The sequence below is a fragment of the Pelobates fuscus genome, chromosome 3 (genome assembly GCF_036172605.1).
Source record: "Pelobates fuscus isolate aPelFus1 chromosome 3, aPelFus1.pri, whole genome shotgun sequence".
Classification (NCBI taxonomy): Eukaryota; Metazoa; Chordata; class Amphibia; order Anura; family Pelobatidae; genus Pelobates; species Pelobates fuscus.
The window spans coordinates 141,125,888-141,147,630 of NC_086319.1; the positions used below are offsets into that span (position 1 = coordinate 141,125,888).

General features: G+C 41.5%; 1 protein-coding gene across 3 annotated transcripts in view; it reads left to right on the plus strand.

Moving 5' to 3' along the window:
- The window catches only part of GABRA6 (gamma-aminobutyric acid type A receptor subunit alpha6), a 762,885-nt gene that overhangs the window by 577,208 nt on the left and 163,934 nt on the right, over window positions 1–21,743 (plus strand). For 2 of the 3 annotated variants that reach the window (XM_063447494.1, XM_063447496.1), the window contains exon 6: window positions 15,029–15,172. The exons of the other annotated variant lie outside the window; for it this stretch is intronic. In XM_063447494.1, the coding sequence (XP_063303564.1) occupies window positions 15,029–15,172 (144 nt within the window). The remainder of the gene's footprint in view (window positions 1–15,028; window positions 15,173–21,743) is intronic. 3 annotated transcript variants of the gene reach the window in all.

Below are 21,743 nucleotides of genomic sequence, written 5' to 3' on the forward strand. Positions count from 1 at the left end.
AATTTTGTGGGGGTCACCTTGAACCCTGAATGTGTTTTAAATAAGGAGGACTTGCCGTTTCTTTGGGGATTATGATCTGCAGTGTTTGGATTTTAGTAGTGGGGTTGATTTTTTTGTACGGGAGGGTTCTTATTTTCATTAACATTATTTTTGTATCTTATTTATTTTCTTTGCCAATTTCTAATCAGATCACTATCATAGTCATTCTTGTCTCTCATAAACTTAGAGTATTTCTTTTTCACAATCTCCTTTTCAAATTGAATCATCCTCAAATTAACAGATTCAGGGGGGCGGAGCCTAACCTCCGAGCTGGAAGGACGTGCTGAACATCAGCTCCTGCCGAAACGCGACGAAAACCGGGGTCTACACCCCGAAAATCGGCGCGTCCACCGACCGGAGGGTAAGAGACAGAGTGGGGACATCCGGGGGCACAAAATTACGCCAAAATCGAGTACCCCAGAGCCCCGGAACCCACAAAACGTGCCTGAGGCCTGCCAGAGACTGAGACGGGGAGAGGCGGCCGCTCTCCTCGAAGACAGAGCCACGTACAGAAGCCTCGGCGCGCCTGCCTATCTCCCTCCCCCCCCCCAGGACCGGTGGGGGTCATCCCGGTCCTCCCTAGACACCAGGGCTACCAACTGGCACGACCTATCAAGCCGGGGCCTCTGCCTCACAATGATAGCGCCTCACAGGACGAGCCCAAGATGGCGGCTTGCGGCGAGAGGCACACAACGAGCAGACTGGCAACAATGGCTGACATAGCACTCACAGCAGCTACGGGAGGCACACTGGAGCCGCTTGAAAAGCGGCTAGACAAGATATTTCGTGCCTTCTGGCTGAAACTTGCACTCAGACAAGCCAAGGCAGCGGATAAGAGCAGGGAAGAAGGTGCACAGAGGCTCCAACCTGACAAAGCTCGACCCCCCACAATCCGCTCAGCGCACCCAAGGAAAATAGCTCACCGAACTACAGCCCGTCCACGCCTTGGGACACGCAGTACCAGGTCCCAAAAGCCTAATCGTAAGGGACCCTGGAAACAAGTTATACGCCACAGGCGGGGAAAACCCCGCTCACAAGCCAATCATCCTACCAGCTGGGATAGTACTTGCAGAATCAAGCGGGACGGAAGCGCTGGGAAATACATAGGGGCCCTAGTAGTGGACTTAAGCCACGGGAGTGGGGTGACTTGGCAATCCGTGTACCCACCCTTACTAAAGTCGTTTTACAGCCCACCAGCACTCTCCTGGACATTCCCGAGGACACACCTCGAAAGCAGCATGGCCCAGAAGATGAAAGCAAGCGGCGACCCCCGAGCTGTGCCCGACCGAGGCATTGGGTGAAGTGCCTGTGATAAAGGGACTGTCTGAAACCGGTTTCCTGATTATTCCAGCAGCTGACCTGACTGTCCCTGTTTAGCCTAACAACCTGTTTAGTCTAACAACATGTTTGTCTAACAACCTGTCTGTCTATGAATCTTATTTCATGTCTCCTAACAATAACTAAGCCGTGGTTATCCTCTTACTTTATATATGAATACAATGCTATAAAGCAGTATTAAGCTAGTCCCTTCTGTGTTTTTAAAAATTACCCAGCATACCATTTCCCTATCTCTAGTACCAAAGCTCTCTACTAACATATCCACCTCCTATAAGCATGTTATTAATACTATTGTTTGATTATCTTAAATTAGCATGACCTTTGGTTAGCATATTACTACACACCCAGCAGTTAAATAGCCTCACCGCACTAGCTTGATCTATGACCTAGCATTTTGTTACAACATTCATAGTACTGTTCAATGCGTTGTCTCAGTAATGTTTTAATAACTTCACTTCATAGTTACATAAATGAGAATCTACACTACTGTAATAACGATCTCAATAACTTAAAAATGTGCCTGACTAACATATGCCACAATCTGTATTGCAAATGTTTTTCTAACGTACCCTGATGTCGCTGTCGTGGCGCACCAAGGCTATTTGTAACTCATGTGCACAACAAAAATAAAGAATATAAAAAAAAATTAAAAAAAAAATTAACAGATTCATCTGACAGGTTAATTCCCCATTATAAGATGCATTAATCTTAGAGTGAATACAGTCAATCTCTGCTTCAGTTTTCTTAAGCCTATGTTGTCTATATTTGACCAGAATCTGCATGAGAATAATTTTACAGTTGTCTTCCAACCATTCATTTTCTAGGTCAATGTGGTCAGAGATGAACGATCTTTTGTCCATCCTAAGACCCGAGTGTGGAGTATGGATCATTATTTAATGTGCAGTTTGCAATATATATGTATATATATTTAATACTAATGTACAATAGGTGTATGAAATATTGCAGGCCTTTTGCTTAGATTTGAAAACGTTACACTTTCAATGACATTTCCACAAGGTTAAAGTTAAATTAGAACAAACACATGTGCTGTCAGTCAAATGTATACAAAACTCGTCGTAAGCTAATTACAGGCAAGAGCCTTCTAGAGAATATTCCAAAAACACATGTGCTGTCAGTTAAATGTATACAAAAACACTTCGTAAGCTAATTACAAGCTCGAGCCATTTAGGGAATATCCCAAACTTAGATATGCAATACATTACATCATGTAACAAGTTAGAAAACCTTTTTGGGAAAATCACACAGGTGGGGGCTGCTTTTTGGAGAACAAAATGGCTATTTAACTGAAGGAGAAAGGATAGGACGTTGTCATTCTTTAACATTCAGTCAACCATTATTCCATTCTCACTTGCACGCAGAGCATCATACACAAGGACATATGCTGTGATCACTAATACTTTGGTAAGATTAATTATTTACTGACTATTTTTGCATTCTGTTACATTCATCCAATACACTTTTATCTTATATTTATTTGAGTCATTGTTTCATTTATTACAATATTTTTACAGTGCCTTTTCGGGTCTTCAGACACTGAACTAATTTTAGTGATAAATCAAAAATATCATCTAGAATGGTTAAAGAAAACAGTATTTATAAGTAATTTGGAAACGGAAAGGTCTACTCCGTATATAGCTATAGATTGCATAAAGACACGCTAAGCTTAGAATGACCCGGAGTGACCTTTTGTCGGTAAAGGTCCACATCATACCTGAAGCGAGCCATAACTATCAAAATTGAAGTATCACCGAAACCGACATTCTGGGGGCCTCGTCCTTGGGAGGTTTAGTCGTGTCTTTTGCAGTGGAGAACACGGTGTACTCAGTTGTCGGGAGGATTCTCGTTTTGTAAGTATGTCTTTCTTTAAGTTTCCAAATAGGATAGGTAATCTTGAAACTAGTTCAAGTGACCCTATTGATTTAAATACTGAACAGAGATCCGTTGATTCCCCTGTTTTGTTTTCTTTCCCTTCTGTGTTTCAAGAATTTATCAAATGTTGGATAAAAAAATATGGAGGTCCATTTAAGTTGGGCGAAAATATAAGTGATGCACTGTTTCTAGAGGACATTTTTCAAGTATTACCCTCATTAATGCAGCTTAAAGATGACAAAGTAAAAAAGGGTAGAAGTTTGCAAGCTTTACTAGATATGCTATTAATGTCCCTTCAAATGATTGAACAGTTGCAAGTTAGTTTTAATCTGCAAGCTTCTCTTATTAATACGCTGCATGTACAAATAGAAGATTACCGCACCCAGGCACAAAATGCAGCTCACACTGCTGGATTCTTACAAGATAAAGTTCATAAGTTAGAATCCAAAAATATAATTCTTGATCAAGCTGTAGACACCTTACAATGCCTGCGTACTAAGCACTCTCCTTCTTTAAAACTAGGAGGTAAAGCACGGGGAAGTGCTATATTTAAAAAATCCCCTGTTGCTCATGAAAACAAATGGTATCAGATTGCCACCTTGTCAGTCGATCTTCCTTCTGCTTTAATTAATGAAGACGACAATGCAATATGGATGGAGCATAAAAATGAAAATATTGAGTTTCCTTCACAAGTAACTTCTGTCCCCACTGCTCCTCCCACGTATACACATTTGTATCCAGAATTGCCAATTGAACATTCTAAAACTGATCTTGTTCCTTGTAATCCTATAACACGTGGTCCTCAATTAGAGGCTAACGAAGTGTTATCAGATGACAAATTGAAGGAAATTTCTGCACATCATGCTAGAATAGAAAAAGAATATAATGATATGGAAATGACTTTACATAATGTAAAACAATCGTTTTCGCAAGAAAACCAGCAGAGACAAAACTTAGAAGCAGAGTTGTCTGAGGCTGCACGACTATTAACTGAGACTAAAACTAACCTTGAACGTTTTAGGCTTGACAATGACGAGTTACAACGTGTAAATGACAAACTTAAGGCTACTACTAGAAAACAGGAAAAAACTGCTAGCATATTGCATGATACTACGCAAGACCTTAAGTCTACTAACAAACAGCTGCAAAGTGACCTTAACGAGGCTAAATCTAAACGACATGTTGTGATTTCTGATCCCGTTAACGTACACATGTCCCCTACTACATCTATTAAAGCTACGGAAGCCAGAGCTGTTTTATCTGAGATCGGTCAGGCTCCAGTGAATAAGGGTACTGTTGAGGATTTCAATAGATTTACACATTGGATCGGAAAACTCCTTCGCTGGGGTTCTTCGGATTCACAATTAATAGAGATTTTTCTAAAAGGTCTGGGATCCTGTTCAGCTGTTATAGAAGGTTTTGCACAAACTTTTCCTCAGCTGTTAGAACGGTGTTGCCATAAGCTATTTCATTTGTCTAGTCCGTTCCAGATTAACAAAGCTTTTATCTCACTTCCTAATGAGTCAATCACAGAAACTGCTAACAGAGTAATTGTTTTCCTGGCTGCTCTTACTAATGGGGCTACTTCTTCAGAAAAACGTTCTGAAATACAAGCTGACCTTAAATTGGATCCAGCAGTGCGGGAGTTAATTTTCACTCTTGTACCAAGTAACATTTCTCATGTTATGACCATCTGTTACGGTGACATGAGGAATGTGGACTTTAATTCATGGCTTGACCGTTTGCAAATTGAAATGGATAGATATTTTAAACCCTCTCCGATTTCTGAAATAACATATCAGGCTCAAAGATCTTGGAGAGATGGACAGCAATTAAATAATGCCTCTAATACTTGGCAGACTGAAGGTCCACAGTACCGTGGACGGGGTGGCTTTAGAGGTAGATTTAATACTACAAGACGTGGCATAGGAAAAGATGGTGAGTGGATTCCCTTGAGGGATATTATTGCCTCTCAGAAAGCGTTACAACATTCTGTTGAGCTACTTAGAAAACAAGTAGAGCAAGCTAATTTAACGCCTGTTGCAGCTCTAACACCTTCCCTTCCCCCCCTGTCCTCCTGCTAGGGATGTGTTTTCTCCTCTCCTCTTTGTCTCGACTGGCCTCTGAATCTAGATAAATGGGGACGACCAATGTGTACTATGTTGGTAGATGGGGAGAAAATTAACACTCTAATCGATACAGGGGCAGCTGCTACACTAATATCTGGTACACCTAAAACTGACAAATTTACTACTGCTTGCATGGTGGGGGTTACTGGAATGCCAAAAACAGTGTATGTTGAACCTAGGACATTGACGATTGGCTCTAAGACTATACGTTCTGATGTGTTTTTGGAAAAAGATGCGTTATCTCTGTTGGGAGCTCCGGATATTGTAAAGTTTGGGTTTATCATTGATTTAATAAATCACATGCTTTGGAATATTGTGGAGAGTCCTAGCCCTTCTGAGCATGCTCTGATCGGTTTAGACTCCGATTTGCCTCCTGTGCATGTTGTCTATCCACATGAGGATGTTGGGGCCGTAAAGGGTATTAAAATCAAACACCCTCCTGCTCCTCCTGTGGATACAGAATCTTGGTGGCATGAATATGCCGATGTATGGGCTAAAGATAGTCTGGATTGTGGTAAATCACAATTAATGGTTTCTTTGGATGGTTCACACCACCCATATGTTAAACAGTATCCAATTCCACGTGAGGCAGAAAAAGATTTAGAGGTTATCATTGACCAATTGCTACAGAGAGGGTTAATTCGACCATGCCAAACTGCAGGATCGAGTCCTGTGTGGCCTATTCGTAAAAAAGACAACACTTGGCGTTTAACCATTGACTACAGACGACTAAATGAGACTGTTTTTAGAACAGCACCTGTTGTGGCCTCTTACCCTGAACTGATTGCTAAATTAACTCCTGAAATGCAGTACTATACCGTGTTAGATCTTGCAAATGGGTTTTATAGTGTACAAGTCACTCCTGAAACTCAGTATCGTACTGCATTTTCTTTTCAATCTAAACAGTATTGCTGGACGGTTCTTCCTCAAGGTTACTGTGATAGCCCTGCAATTTTTCACAGCATGTTAGCACAAGCTCTAAAGTCTCATAATTTGCATAACAAAGTTGTTCAGTATGTTGATGACTTGTTAATCGCAAATGATACCCGAGAAAGCAACATTCATCTGTTAAAAAAAGTTTTGGAATGCCTTAGAAAGCATGGCTTGAAACTTAACCCTGGCAAGTGTCAGCTGGTCCAACAGAAGGTTAATTACCTTGGATTGGAACTTAGTCCAACAGGCAGAAGTATTCTTGAGGATAGGGTTAAACATATTCTCTCCCTACCAAGACCAGTAGATGTGAAATCTTTACAGCAGTTTCTTGGGCTTACCGGATTCTGCAGAGAATTTGTTGCTAATTATGCTTTGCTTGCAGAACCATTGTATGACCTACTGAAACAAAACAAATTTGAATGGAATGATTCTCACACACAGACATTTTCGTCTCTCAAATCTGCATTAGCTAGTGCACCCGTTTTGGGCACTCCAGCATCAGACAAACCATTTTATTTATACTCTAGTGTGTCTGATACAACACTTGGTGCAGTAGTGGCCCAATACCATGGTGATATACTAGCCCCTATTGCATACTTGAGTCGCAAAATGACACCACCTGAATTGAAATTTGGTCCTTGTGAAAAAATTGCCCTAGCTACATACTGGACCATACAAAGACTGAGATATCTTCTCAGCGGTCAGCACATTGTGATTCGTTCACATCATAATCCCCTGCTTTTGCTGAAAAAACATAATTTGGCTTTAAGTGACATTCGGAATGAACGTGTGGTGAGATGGATGACTACGCTGCTCACTGAACACATTACAGTGGAACCATTAAAGGAACCTTCTGTACATGTGTTGGGTGTGCTTATTCAAGGTCAGGATCATGTATGTCATCCTATGCTTGCTCCTAAAGCACATTCTGTTTTTAAAGAAGGCAGCCCTGCTGATGTGGGAAATAACCCTGTTTGGTACATTGATGCTAGTTCATCAGTCATCGATGGTAAGCGCATGACAGGTTTTGCAGGTGTACTTCTTGAAGGTAGAACAATTCTTGATATGTTTCAGTATGCTTGTAAAAGGGCAGGAGCACAGTTTGCTGAATTAGCTGCACTACTGACTTTGATCAGAGACAAAATTGGGAAAGGTGGTACACACTTTGTAGTCACTGACTCTATGTATGTTTTCAGAGGAGCTTTGATTCTTCTTACATTTTGGGTCAACAATAAATGGCAGTCCACTGATGGCAGTATAGTACAGCACAAAGGCTTATGGGAACGCATACAGGATTTGTCTAAAGATCATATAGGCTTTATCAAACTCATCAAGGTAAAGGCACATAGATCTAAAGGCCCATTGGCATACGGGAATAGTCTTGCAGATAAATTTGCAAAAGAGGCTGCATGTCTTCCTGATATTCCACTATGGGAAGAGGAAGATGCATTGTATCATACACCACTTGCACCAGTACAGTTGTATGCCCCTGACGATGATAGCACACAATGGTCTGTACTTAGAGAACATCAAGAGTACGATTTAGTACTCGCTCCTCTTTTTGATGACCCTGCACCTAAGTTAGGTAAAGAAAAATTGTACATTCTGCATGACATTTTAGTCAAAGACACTGAACATGGTCCTGTCTGGGTTATTCCCTCTCATTTGGTAAAATGTTTGCTAGCATGGGTACATGGTTCCATTGCAGGGGGACATCCCAAATTACAAGAATGTATGGATAGGATGTCTAAACTGGGATGGTGGCCTACTATGAGAAGAGATATTCAAGATCACATTGACAGATGTATTGTTTGTGCACACCAAGACCCAGCAAGACAACTAACACGTGGAGCACTAATGCGACATGCTCCTACTGGACCTTGGGACAGACTGCAGGTTGACTATGTAGGTAAACTGCCATTGACAGCCCGTAAAAATCGCTACATATTGGTTGTCATTGACTCGTTTAGTCGATGGATTGAAGCTTTTGCTACCCCTAACAAAACAGCTGGCACAACTGCCAAAATCCTAGTGCAAAATGTTTTCTGTCACTTTGGGATTCCAAAACAAATGGATTCAGATAATGGCGGTGAATTTGTCAATACTATCCTGAAAGAGATCACAAGTTGGTTAGATCTCCCTTGGGATTTCCATATTGCTTATCACCCTCAAAGCGGAGGCATGGTTGAAAGGATGAATGGCCAGATAAAAAAGGAACTTAGCAAAATCTGTAATGCCAATGGTAAAAATTGGGATATTTTACTGCCTTTTGTCCTTGCTCGAATGAGATCTAGAGTTAACAGGCATATTCAGATGTCTCCTTATGAAGTACTTTTTGGACGCAGTATGCCTTCCTGGGAACGCCTTTTGCTTCCTATGGATTTATCTACCTCGGTAGCATTATGCAATGAAGAATGGGCCAAAGAACATTCTCTATGGCTCACCACTGTACAAGGACAGGCTCTGCACACAGATGCGGTGTCCGCCTTAAAAAGTAAAAGTGATTTTGATAAAAAATCTGACCTCACTGAATACCAAGTGGGAGATTCTGTGTGCATGCTTAAACAAGGACAGAAAAACCCTAGGAAATTTCCTAAAGATTGCTGGGAAGGTCCATATCTTATTGTGGACAAAGTGGGACCCTCAGTTTATCTTATTCAAAAATCAGATGGTTTAAATGTCTACAAGCATGCAATGCAGCTTAAATTGTTTAAGGGCTCTTAAAGCCCTGTGTTTGTTATTCTATATTTACTTTGTTTTTCAGAAAGTGTACAAAGGGACTGAGACTCTAGAACGGCTGTTCCAGACTCTACTGTTCATTATGAATGATCGGCGCCTTTACATCTAATCTTCATATGGACAAAGAAAAATAAAAACAGTCCTACCGGATGTACAAAACTAGCTTTGGCTAGACTACTTTCTGCACGTGTTGCATGTTTTCCTAGCCTAGTGTGATACTTTTTATGTATTTACTAATAATAAATAGTAACGTTGTGTAATAATCTCCTTATCCACATTTTTTATGTTATATTTGAAGTTTGGTGTCCGTAACTTACAGTTTGATCATAACTAATTATTTTATTGGTTTTCATAACCTACAAATTAGACTATGGCATCTTGGACATGTTGCTTGATGGGATGCGTTACAGTGATGTGTTTGCTCTATACCTTTACTAACATTTGGCATCCAGATAATCATAATCTGCAGAAGCGTCTTGTCACTTCTTCTGAAGTACTTGCTCCTTTTAAACCTATATATTTAGTCTCACACCCCACTACCAGCATTGACCTTATCTTTTCCTTATTGTCTAACTTTCAGCGTAATAGTGTTAGATCTAACCGTCCCATATATCATATTTCTCATAGTTCTGCATCCCCACAATTTGTTGCACTTTTTATTGCTAGTGTTCCAAAATTTGACTATGCTCAGCTATGGTTTATTAATAAAACCCATCTTCTGATTCCAGAATATGGTGCACTTCCGCATCTTGATAAAAATATTTGTTTGATATGCAGTATTGATTTGCAATCTACTACTTCTGGCATTTTTCATAATTCTAACCGCCGCCCTATGGCTAACATGGATAATATTAATACCTGTGGAAGTCCAGAAGTCCAGGACTCTACTTCGGTTGCAATGCCTGCGACTATTTTGGTTGATACTTCCAACCCCTCTGATTCTGTAGGTGAATGGCAATGTACAGACAATGGTATTCCACAGTTTATAGTTAGAATTGATGAAATAGCTCAACCTTCTACTCCTATAGCTTCTGTATCTCCCTCTACTCCTATACCAGAATCTACCACACCTCCATTTAAGGAAGGTGACCCTATTCAAGTTCGTTTAGATTCTGCTACACAAGTAGCATATGATGTTTCATATCGTTTGGTTACCTGGCACTTACAATTAAATAAATGGTTGGTTTCCACACAATATTCCAATTGTACGCCATTCGTATCAGTACAGGAAAGAGCTTTTCAGTGGTGGTTTCATGAAAGCATGTTATATAATGTATCACTTCGATCACACCATCGCCCTAGACGAGATATTTTAGCTACTGGGTTAGGTACATATGGTAGTGTCGTGGGATCAGCTGCACAAATTAATTCAGAAATTCTAAGATATAAACTTGCTTCTTTAGCCTCTCATACTTCTACAGGTCTGGATACCCAATATGGTATTAATACTAATATTGTTAAGCTTCAACAGCATCAAACTCATGTTATGGTAGATACAACTGAGATTATTTCTGATAAGTTTCACACTCTGGTCGACTCAGTTTACAATGTTACGCATGATACTGCATGGGCAATGCTATGTTCACAGGTTCAGGCTGATCTGTCTGCCGATCTTAAACTTCAGTTGCAAAGTTTATGGTCTGGTAGATGGCCTGCTTCGTTGAGTCTTGCTGCTTCAAAATCTGTGACTGACTTTGCGATGACTCATCTTTTGTGGTGGGAAGTTCTTCTATCTGACTGCTCACTTGAAAGATGTGCCATTCAAACATTAATACCATGGGCAGGCAAAGATGCTATTATTTATCGTTTAGCTACAATTGGCCTACCATCTAATGGTTCATTATTGTTGCCTGAACTTTCACATCAATGGGTAGCCCAGGGTACGGATAGTTCCAACTGGACCCTTGTAGACATTTCCTTGTGTCACTCGAATGCTAATTCTTATATATGTTCTCCATCCCAATATAAAACTACTACTGAAACATGTTGGGTTAATCAGGATGAATGTAGTTTTCATGGTCAATTTAATGTTACAAATCCTGTCTACTACTTGGGGTTAGATCGTGTTTGTTTTCACTTATTTCAGCCTGATCAAATTATTTTTAAAACAATGGACGAATCCCTTCTCAGCACTCACTTATTGCCTGGCACGTGGTGTAATTCCATTCCTGTGTCTTACGTTGCTTCTTCAGTATGGAACTTCACTATGCCTCAACTTACTAACATAAGTTTGGATTTATCATGGGAACGTATTGTTGATTTTTCCATGTCAGATTTGCCCTTGGGTATGGGTTCTGAGATGAAAAAATGGTTAACTGACTCAACATCAATTACAACATTGCTTAATTCATTAAAGAGTGTTTCGCACCAAGCTCAAATTACTGTCACACATAAACAAGGGATTCTTAAACAGGTCTCTGCTGCTGTTAAACAAGATGGTCAGACCTCATGGTGGGAATCTGTTTTGGGATACAGTAATACTGCTACACATTTTTTTAATATAATGTTGCATCCAGTTGTAGTTATTTTTCTCTTACAACTGATTTTATTTTTATTCATCTGTATCAGTGGTTGCTATTTCAAACGTTTACATCGTAATCTGTGTAAAAAGGTGGCTGTATTGGAGGACTTAGAGTCTAAGCATAAACGTCTTCTCCCATTATATACACTAAATGGTTATTCTGTATCTTTGGATCCCTCTCAGCTTCCCACTCCTCATTGATTTTGGATTGTATTCTGTGTCCATGTTCTTACATTATTTTTGTTTTCTTTTAGATCTCCATTTTGCTTTTCTTCTATGTCATGACTGGTTCCTTACTTTTATTTTTAAACAGCACTTGGGCGTTTCTGTATCTTTAAGTTAAATACTAAGTGGTACATTCTGATGACAGGTTTACCAGCTACACTCTATTATCAGTAACTTTCTCTGTCAACGTACATCCAGCTGCTTTTATTACACTTATTTGTGAAGAATTTCTATTTCTAAGAAGAGTTCCTACTGACTGCTCTACTGTCTATGGGTACGATCGGTACTAGGATGAAGACTTTGCATACTACCTCTGACGAAGATTTCCTAAACTTTGCATATACCTAAGGAGTTGAGGAGCTATCATGGTTATCCTACTTCTCAAACTTCCTGTTTGGTTGCTGTGAATGTCTATTGTTGCTATTTTATGGGTGAATCTCATGCTGCAAATTGCTATTTCATTCTGCGGCCTGGACGCTAATTCTGAACTCTCCATGAACTATATTTCTTGCTATGTCACTGATATTCCTTCTATTGGACTTCCAAATTTGATACTGGTATTTGACTTCTTCAATCAAGATCTCTAAAGAACTTTAATGTAGCTTTAACACAGTTTATTACGTCACTCTGTGTTATATTTATTATTCCTGTGTTTCTGCTGGTACCACTTGTGTGTGACTTTTTGCTATTCAATTTTTTTTTTTCTCCTCTCTCTTTTTCTTCTCTTTGGCACAAGTGTTGTTTTGTTCACAGTTTTTCTCTTGTTTTTCTTTTTGGTTTTGTCATAGAAGAAAAACAAGTGGGGGAGTGTGGAGTATGGATCATTATTTAATGTGCAGTTTGCAATATATATGTATATATATTTAATACTAATGTACAATAGGTGTATGAAATATTGCAGGCCTTTTGCTTAGATTTGAAAACGTTACACTTTCAATGACATTTCCACAAGGTTAAAGTTAAATTAGAACAAACACATGTGCTGTCAGTCAAATGTATACAAAACTCGTCGTAAGCTAATTACAGGCAAGAGCCTTCTAGAGAATATTCCAAAAACACATGTGCTGTCAGTTAAATGTATACAAAAACACTTCGTAAGCTAATTACAAGCTCGAGCCATTTAGGGAATATCCCAAACTTAGATATGCAATACATTACATCATGTAACAAGTTAGAAAACCTTTTTGGGAAAATCACACAGGTGGGGGCTGCTTTTTGGAGAACAAAATGGCTATTTAACTGAAGGAGAAAGGATAGGACGTTGTCATTCTTTAACATTCAGTCAACCATTATTCCATTCTCACTTGCACGCAGAGCATCATACACAAGGACATATGCTGTGATCACTAATACTTTGGTAAGATTAATTATTTACTGACTATTTTTGCATTCTGTTACATTCATCCAATACACTTTTATCTTATATTTATTTGAGTCATTGTTTCATTTATTACAATATTTTTACAGTGCCTTTTCGGGTCTTCAGACACTGAACTAATTTTAGTGATAAATCAAAAATATCATCTAGAATGGTTAAAGAAAACAGTATTTATAAGTAATTTGGAAACGGAAAGGTCTACTCCGTATATAGCTATAGATTGCATAAAGACACGCTAAGCTTAGAATGACCCGGAGTGACCTTTTGTCGGTAAAGGTCCACATCATACCTGAAGCGAGCCATAACTATCAAAATTGAAGTATCACCGAAACCGACACCGAGGACTGGTGGCTGCGAAGTAATGCCAGTTGGCAGGGGTCCTAGTCCAGGTCAGCCTATGCCTCTTAGGGGCTTATTATAAATTAGAGGCATCCAGATAGCCGTCGGGAGTAAAGGCACTGGCATGAACCACAGGGGCTTTCTAAAGGGACTTAATAAATTAGGCATAACTCACTGAGGGGATATACAAAAGAAGGTCCGCTGAATCTTGCGAGGGTTCGGTACCACAGTAGTGGTTTGCAGTAGCGTGCGCCAGACAGTCTTTTCAAGCTTAGCCGATGCCCACGTGTGGGTAGTTCATGATGGAGGCAAGTATTGCAGCAGGGGCCACAGTCCAGTGGGAGCTAGGGAAGTTCATGATGAAGGCAGGGGATTCAATAAAGACCACGGCACAGTGGGAGCTAAACGGGACATCCACCCTGCCACAGGCCAGCACTCGGGCCATCATCTTCAAGCCATGGTCCTGGAGGCTTAGGGAGGCCTCGTGGGCGACAGGAGGCCCTGGTGGTACGTCGCCGCCTGCGGCGGGTAGCTCTCCGTCGGTGTGGGTGATGCTTCGGGGTTAACACCCTGAGGGCCCTCAGCCTAGGCAGGCTGACCTTAAGCCAGATAGGCCGACGAGTAGTAACCACGCCTGAAGGGGGTCCCTTCACTCTCGGGCTGAAGTCCTTCTGGACTCTCTCCTTATTCTGCTGCTGTGTGGCTGCCACACCATTGTCCAGTTTGGCCCAGAATTTGGTGAACAGCTCATCTAGCCATTGCAGAGACTGCTGGACAAAGCTTAGTGGGAGCGGTTATGCATTTTGTTGTGTTGCCTTGTTGAGGATTTGTGCATCCGCCATCTTGGCTCCCTGTGTGGAGCGTCGCTGCTGCTGATCGCATAGTGGGAGTTTGAGGTCTGAGCACTCGGCAGGTCAGTCCAGTAGGGACCAGGATATCCCCCACCAGTCCAAAGGGGGGGGGGGGGGGTGGAGAGTAGTGGATTTGCCGTGCTGTTCAGGGTTGAGTGGAGTAAGGAAGCTGGACGCACTTCCCCTCCACATGCGTTGGCAGGCGGCAACCTGCTGCCACGAGTCCCGTTTACTGAGAATGGTCTCAATTGATTCAGTGCAGTGCCCCCCAGGTAGGTAGCACCCCAGCCAGACCCTTCCAGCTTGGTAACCTGAAATATCTCCGGTGAATCAGCACCGATCGCAGGAGCTCGTTTGGTGCACGTCTGGCTAGTTCAAGCTGCAGGCTCTGCCCCCTTTGTTATTGGTTTTTAAAGGGTTAAATATTGTCTTTTATATTTGTGATTTAGCTGAAATGATTAAGGATTATTAAAACCATGTGTATTTCATTTCTAAATGCAATCAAGATCACTGCTTGAAATATGTGAAAATGTAATTTCCTTGATTTAAAATTGTTCCTGATGATTACATATTACTCATTATAAATATTACTCATCACAATGCTATATTACCAATAGTGTTTTTGTACTTATGAACATACATACAGATGCATATCCCAAGAGTGAAATCATTTATACCTGGAAACGAGGCCCGCTTTATTCAGTGGAAGTACCTGAAGAATCATCAAGTCTTCTCCAGTATGATTTAATTGGACAAACCGTTTCAAGTGAAACAATGAAATCCAATACAGGTAACAATTTATTTATACATTTGTTTGTTTATTAATAAACTTTTAGATAATAAGGATGAACCATCTCAAATTAAATTGCCAACTTTGTTAAGCTAGCAAAATGTGAACAATCTTTGAACTAGTTAAAGAGACATCACTTTGATTCAACTATCTCTATCACAAAATATTGGACAGATCTACATACGTAAGAGAGGGAGTTTGATCTGTGTGATTCATGCAAAGCAAGTTCTGTTTTCAGGTTTCTCTCTTCTGCTGCACAATTATGTTCTGTTTCTGCCATTAGTAGATTGGTCTGAAACTGAGTTGGGTGGGTAAAATGGAAGCAGGGCTGAAGAAACTCTTGTAGCTAGAGAGGCACACTCAGAAATACAATCTGACCAAATTTATACTTGGTTAATACTTTTTTTCTGCATACTTTTCAAAGTTCTTCTTGTTTTATTATGTTTTAAAGTGTTTGCTTGGTGGTGTAAAACAATTATTGTCAAGTGATGCATGTCCCTTTAAAAAAAAATACAAAAAATGGAGACCAGTGGAAACAAGTGGAAGATATTGATAAACATTGCCTATTTCCATCATATTTTTGACAATGTAGATGAGATCATCCCACATACTATTTACTATAAATTATGATTAAAGGCACACTACAAACTGAAGTGCTTTATGTGTGAAAGAGGATGTCCTAATTTTTCATTTTATAAAAGTGCAGTCTATCCTCAAAAAAACATGAATGTATTTCATGCATATTTGTCTTCGGGAGTATGTCAATTAGGTGAAAAATTAAATATGCCCATGCAACATTGATAATTGGCTGGATGTAGGCTCCTGCCAAGTTACATTACTTGCTTATTATTCGCTTGTGGACATTTTGTATTATTTTATATCTTATTACATAGTTACATAGTTACATAGGCTGAAAATAGACATGTGTCCATCAAGTTCAGCCTTCCTTACATTTGTTTTTTGTTGTTGATCCAAAAGAAGGCAAAAAAACTAGTTTAAGGCACTTCCAATTTTGCAACAAACTAGGAAAAAAATTCCCTTGTGTCCCCAGAATGGCAGTCAGATTTATCCTTGGATCAAGAAGCTATTACCCTACATTGAAAAATTATATCCTTGGATATTCTGTTTTTGCACGTATTCATCTAGTTTGTGAGGCTATTTATGGGGTGATGTCAGGGTACCTGTAGTCTCTACCCCTGAGACGGGTAGAGACTTAGACGTTTTTCCATCCAGACGGCATGATTCTCCCGTTCCTCGCGGTCCCCTCGCGCATGTAAACGCCGGCCTTTTTGTAACGTGACGCTCAATAGTCGACGTCATGACGCTATTCTAGCCCGACCTGTCAGTCAAATCCCGGACACGAATCAGGTCTCGGCGGAGGCGTGATTAGTCTCTAGAACCAGGGTATTTAAGGGAGCTCTCAGCATTTGCTCATTGCCCTGTCGTGGTTCTAGCCAGCCTAGTCACACAGTGCTCTTGTATTCTCTTGTCTTTTGGTTCTGACCCGGCTTTGTTATTACTTACCTGTCTTCTCTGTTATCCTTGACCCGGCTTGTCTCTCGCTTACCTGTCTTCTCGTTCCCTCGACCTCGGCTTGTCCCTGACCATTCTATACGTAGTATTACGTTAAGTCCGGCCATTCTAAGGTCCGGTATACGTATCTGCTACTCTTTGTACTCTGCGTGTTGGATCCCTGTCCCGATCCTGACATTACGACAGGGCCAATGGATCCTGCAGGTACAAACTGTCAGCTTGGTTCTCCTGATCCTAGGTTTGACGCCATGGATCATAGAATGGATCAGATGGCACTAGCACTACAGGCGTTACTATCACGTCCTAATAATCCACCTGAGGAGATGCGTAATACTTCTATTCCTCCTGTGAGTTCAGGGCTAGAGGTAGCCACTGTAGGTGCTTCTTCCCGAGTTACCCCACCTGTACGTTATGCTGGTTCTCCTGAAAAGTGTCGTGGCTTTTTGAACCAGATCAGTATCCATTTCGAGCTACAACCCCGTTCCTACCCTACTGATAGGGCAAAGGTGGGATTTATTATCACCTTACTCATTGAGAAGGCTCTGAGATGGGCTAATCCGTTGTGGGAGAATGATAATCCATTAGTCTATAACTATAATGCCTTTGTAGCTGCTTTTAGAAGAACTTTTGACCCCCCTGGCAGAAAGGTCAATGCAGCTAGATTACTGTTGCGCCTTAGACAAGAGAACCGAACACTTGTGGATTACGCACTAGAGTTCAGGTCTTTGGCGGCAGAGGTTAAGTGGAATGAACAGGCTTATATAGACGTATTTTTAAACGGATTATCCGATGTAATACTTGACGAGGTAGCGACGAGAGAGCTTCCCGAGAATTTGGAGGACTTAATTTCCTTTATCTCTCGCATTGACGAACGTCTAAGAGAGAGGCAGAACACTCGAGATAGAACCGGTAGACCTTCCTTTAGACTAGCTCCTTCATTTCAAAGTCCTGAAACCAAAACTCCACAGTTTCCAGAACCTATGCAGATAGGCCTTACTCGCCTCTCAGAAGAGGAGAGACAGTACAGGAGAAGGGAGGGACTGTGTATGTATTGTGGAGTCAGAGGTCACTTACGTTTGAATTGTCCCAATCGCCCGGGAAACGCTCGCACCTAAGTTTCTCTAGAGGACAGGCCTTGGGTGTTTCTATTTTGTCCTCTACTCATAACTACAAAGAACACAGGCTTCTATTACCCGTCTCTTTAACTTGGGAGAAGGGAACTTTAGAGACTGTGGCATTGATAGACTCCGGAGCTGCTGAGAGCTTTATCGACCAAGTTTTTCTCACCAAACACGCTATCCCATCCCAGTTAAGGAGGACACCTTTGGCTGTTAAGGCCATAGATGGTAGACCTTTAGTTGAGCCTGTGATTTTCCGGGAGACCACACCTCTTAACTTAACTACTGGTATTCTACACAAGGAGGAGATATCTCTACTACTCATTTCATCTCCTTCTGTTCCCATAGTCCTGGGATACTCCTGGCTGAAGAGACATAACCCCATTATAGATTGGAAATCAGGGGAAATAGTCTCGTGGGGTCAGGGATGTCAAGAGAGATGTTTAAAGAGAGTGTCACCCCTTTGTATTGTTAACACACTTAATAACTCTACCGACTCTACTAAAGTACAGATACCGTCCTTGTATCTAGATTTAAAGGCGGTATTTGACAAAGGAAAGGCTGATACCTTACCACCACACAGGCCTTTTGATTGCAAAATTAATTTACTTCATGGTACTATGCCTCCCAGGGGCCATGTATACCCTTTGTTTACGAATGAGAACTTAGTCTTAGAGGAGTATATTCGTGAAAACCTAGACAAAGGGTTCATTAGGAGATCCTCCTCCCCTGCTGGGGCTGGATTTTTTTTTGTTAAAAAGAAGGATGGTTCTTTAAGACCTTGCATTGACTACCGAGGTTTGAACAAGATAACCATTAGAAATGCCTATCCGATCCCCTTGATCACCGAGCTTTTTGATCGATTAAAGGGTTCCAAGATTTTCACTAAGTTAGACCTCAGAGGTGCTTATAACTTGGTGAGAATTCAGCAGGGACACGAGTGGAAGACTGCATTCAATACTCGTTATGGGCACTATGAGTATACTGTAATGCCTTTTGGTCTCTGTAATGCCCCGGCGGTATTTCAGGATCTAATTAATTAAGTTCTTAGGGAGTTTCAACATGACTGTGTTATTGTATACCTCGATGATATACTTATACATTCCAGGGATATTGAGACTCACCACGGACAGGTCAGAAGGGTTTTGCACAAACTTCTTCAACATGGCTTGTACTGCAAATTAGAGAAATGTAGCTTTGACCAATCCCAGACTACCTTTCTTGGTTACGTGATTTCTGGAGAGGGGTTTGAAATGGATCCGGAGAAACTCCAATCCATTTTAGATTGGCCTTTACCTAAGGGTCTCAAGGTCATTCAGAGATTTATTGGTTTCTCTAATTATTACAGACGTTTCATTAAGGGTTACTCCTCTATTATTGCTCCTATCACCAATATGACCAGACAAGGGGCTGACACTAAGAATTGGTCTACTGAAGCACTTCTGGCTTTTAAGACTCTCAAGGAGCTGTTTGCTTCCGCACCAGTTTTAGTTCACCCCGATACTACTCTGCCTTTCCTACTCGAAGTTGACGCTTCTGAGACGCTTCTGAGACGGGATAAACCATTACATCCATGTGGGTATTTTTCCAAAAAATTATCGGGTACTGAGAGCAGATATGACATTGGTGACAGGGAACTCCTAGCGGTTATCATGGCTTTAAAGGAGTGGAGACATCTATTGGAGGGGACTTTGCATCCTGTTACCATTTTGACGGATCATAAAAACTTATCCTATATTGGGGAGGCTAAACGATTATCATCGAGACAGGCCCGTTGGTCTATATTCCTCACTCACTTCAATTACATACTCACATATAGGCCTGGTTCTAAGAATTCTAAAGCTGATGCCTTGTCTCGCCAACATGAACCTTCTGCCATATCTGAGCCGGTTTTATCCTCTATAGTACCTAAGTGTAATATCATCGCTAACACAACTCTCAAAATCCATTCTCCGCTTCTTGATCAGATCAGGAGCTTGCAGCATCTGGCACCTAGACTGACTCCTGCGTCTAGACACTTCGTTCCTCCTGAACTCCAACTGGAGCTCTTACAGTGTCTTCACGAGAGTAAGGTGGCTGGTCATCCGGGCGTTCGCAAAATATATTCCTTGATCTCTAAGGATTTCTGGTGGCCTTCTTTACGGAGGGATATTAAGGATTTTATCGGAGCCTGTGAGGTCTGTACTAAGACTAAACTACCTCATTCGCTTCCTTGTGGTCTCTTACATCCCCTGGAAGTTCCAGAAAAACCTTGGTCCTGTTTGGCGATGGATTTTATTGTGGATTTGCCTGTTTCGAAAAAGCACACTGTTATTCTCACAGTGGTGGACAGGTTTACCAAGATGGCTCATTTCGTGCCTTTACCTAAACTTCCGACTTGACCTGAATTAGCGGAGATTTTTGCTAAAGAGATCTTTCGCTTACATGGGATACCTTCCGAGATTACTTCTGATAGAGGTTCCCAGTTTGTTTCACGTTTCTGGAGATCATTCTCTTCTCAACTAGGCATTAAATTGAATTTTTCTTCTGCTTATCACCCTCAGTCTAACGGAGCCGCTGAACGTACCAATCAAAAGATTGAACAATATCTGCGTTGTTTTGTTTCTGAACACCAGGACGATTGGGTCGGTCTGATTCCTTGGGCAGAGTTCGCACACAATAATCGTGTTTGCGATTCAACTCGCTCTAGCCCCTTTTTCATGAATTATGGTTTTCATCCTTCCATTCTTACCTCGGTTCCTTCTTCCCAGGGGGTACCGTCGGTTGATACTCATGTTGTCAATCTGAAGAAGTTGTGGGATCAGACTCGACAAATTCTCCTACATAATTCTATACTGTATAAAAAACACGCTGACAAACGCAGAAGGCCGGCTCCTAGTTTTGTCCCTGGTGATAGGGTATGGTTGAGTACTAGAAACATTCGTTTGAAAGTGCCGTCTATGAAATTCGCTCCTCGCTACATTGGACCCTATAGGATCCTGAATCGAATTAATCCTGTTGCGTATCGCCTAGCGCTCCCCTCTGCCTTACGTATTCCTAATTCCTTTCATGTTTCCTTGCTAAAACCCCTGATCTGTAACAGATTCTCCTCCAAGGTCTCCTCTCCTCACTCTGTTCTGGTTGAGGGTCAGGAGGAGTACGAAATCAACTCCATCATCGATTCTCGAATCTCCCGGGGGAAAATCCAATACCTGGTTGACTGGAAGGGATATGGTCCAGAAGAGAGGACCTGGGTACCACAGGAGGATGTCCATGCTCCTCGTCTTCGCAGGGCTTTTCATTCCCGCTTTCCATCTCGTCCCGGTTCCTTCCGCCCGGTGGGCATTTCTGAGAGGGGGGGTACTGTCAGGGTACCTGTAGTCTCTACCCCTGAGACGGGTAGAGACTTAGACGTTTTTCCATCCAGACGGCATGATTCTCCCGTTCCTCGCGGTCCCCTCGCGCATGTAAACGCCGGCCGCGAGAGAACTATGCCTTTTTGTAACGTGACGCTCAATAGTCGACGTCATGACGCTATTCTAGCCCGACCTGTCAGTCAAATCCCGGACACGAATCAGGTCTCGGCGGAGGCGTGATTAGTCTCTAGAACCAGGGTATTTAAGGGAGCTCTCAGCATTTGCTCATTGCTCTGTCGTGGTTCTAGCCAGCCTAGTCACACAGTGCTCTTGTATTCTCTTGTCTTTTGGTTCTGACCCGGCTTTGTTATTACTTACCTGTCTTCTCTGTTATCCTTGACCCGGCTTGTCTCTCGCTTACCTGTCTTCTCGTTCCCTCGACCTCGGCTTGTCCCTGACCATTCTATACGTAGTATTACGTTAAGTCCGGCCATTCTAAGGTCCGGTATACGTATCTGCTACTCTTTGTACTCTGCGTGTTGGATCCCTGTCCCGATCCTGACAGGTGATAAATATTAAAAATGA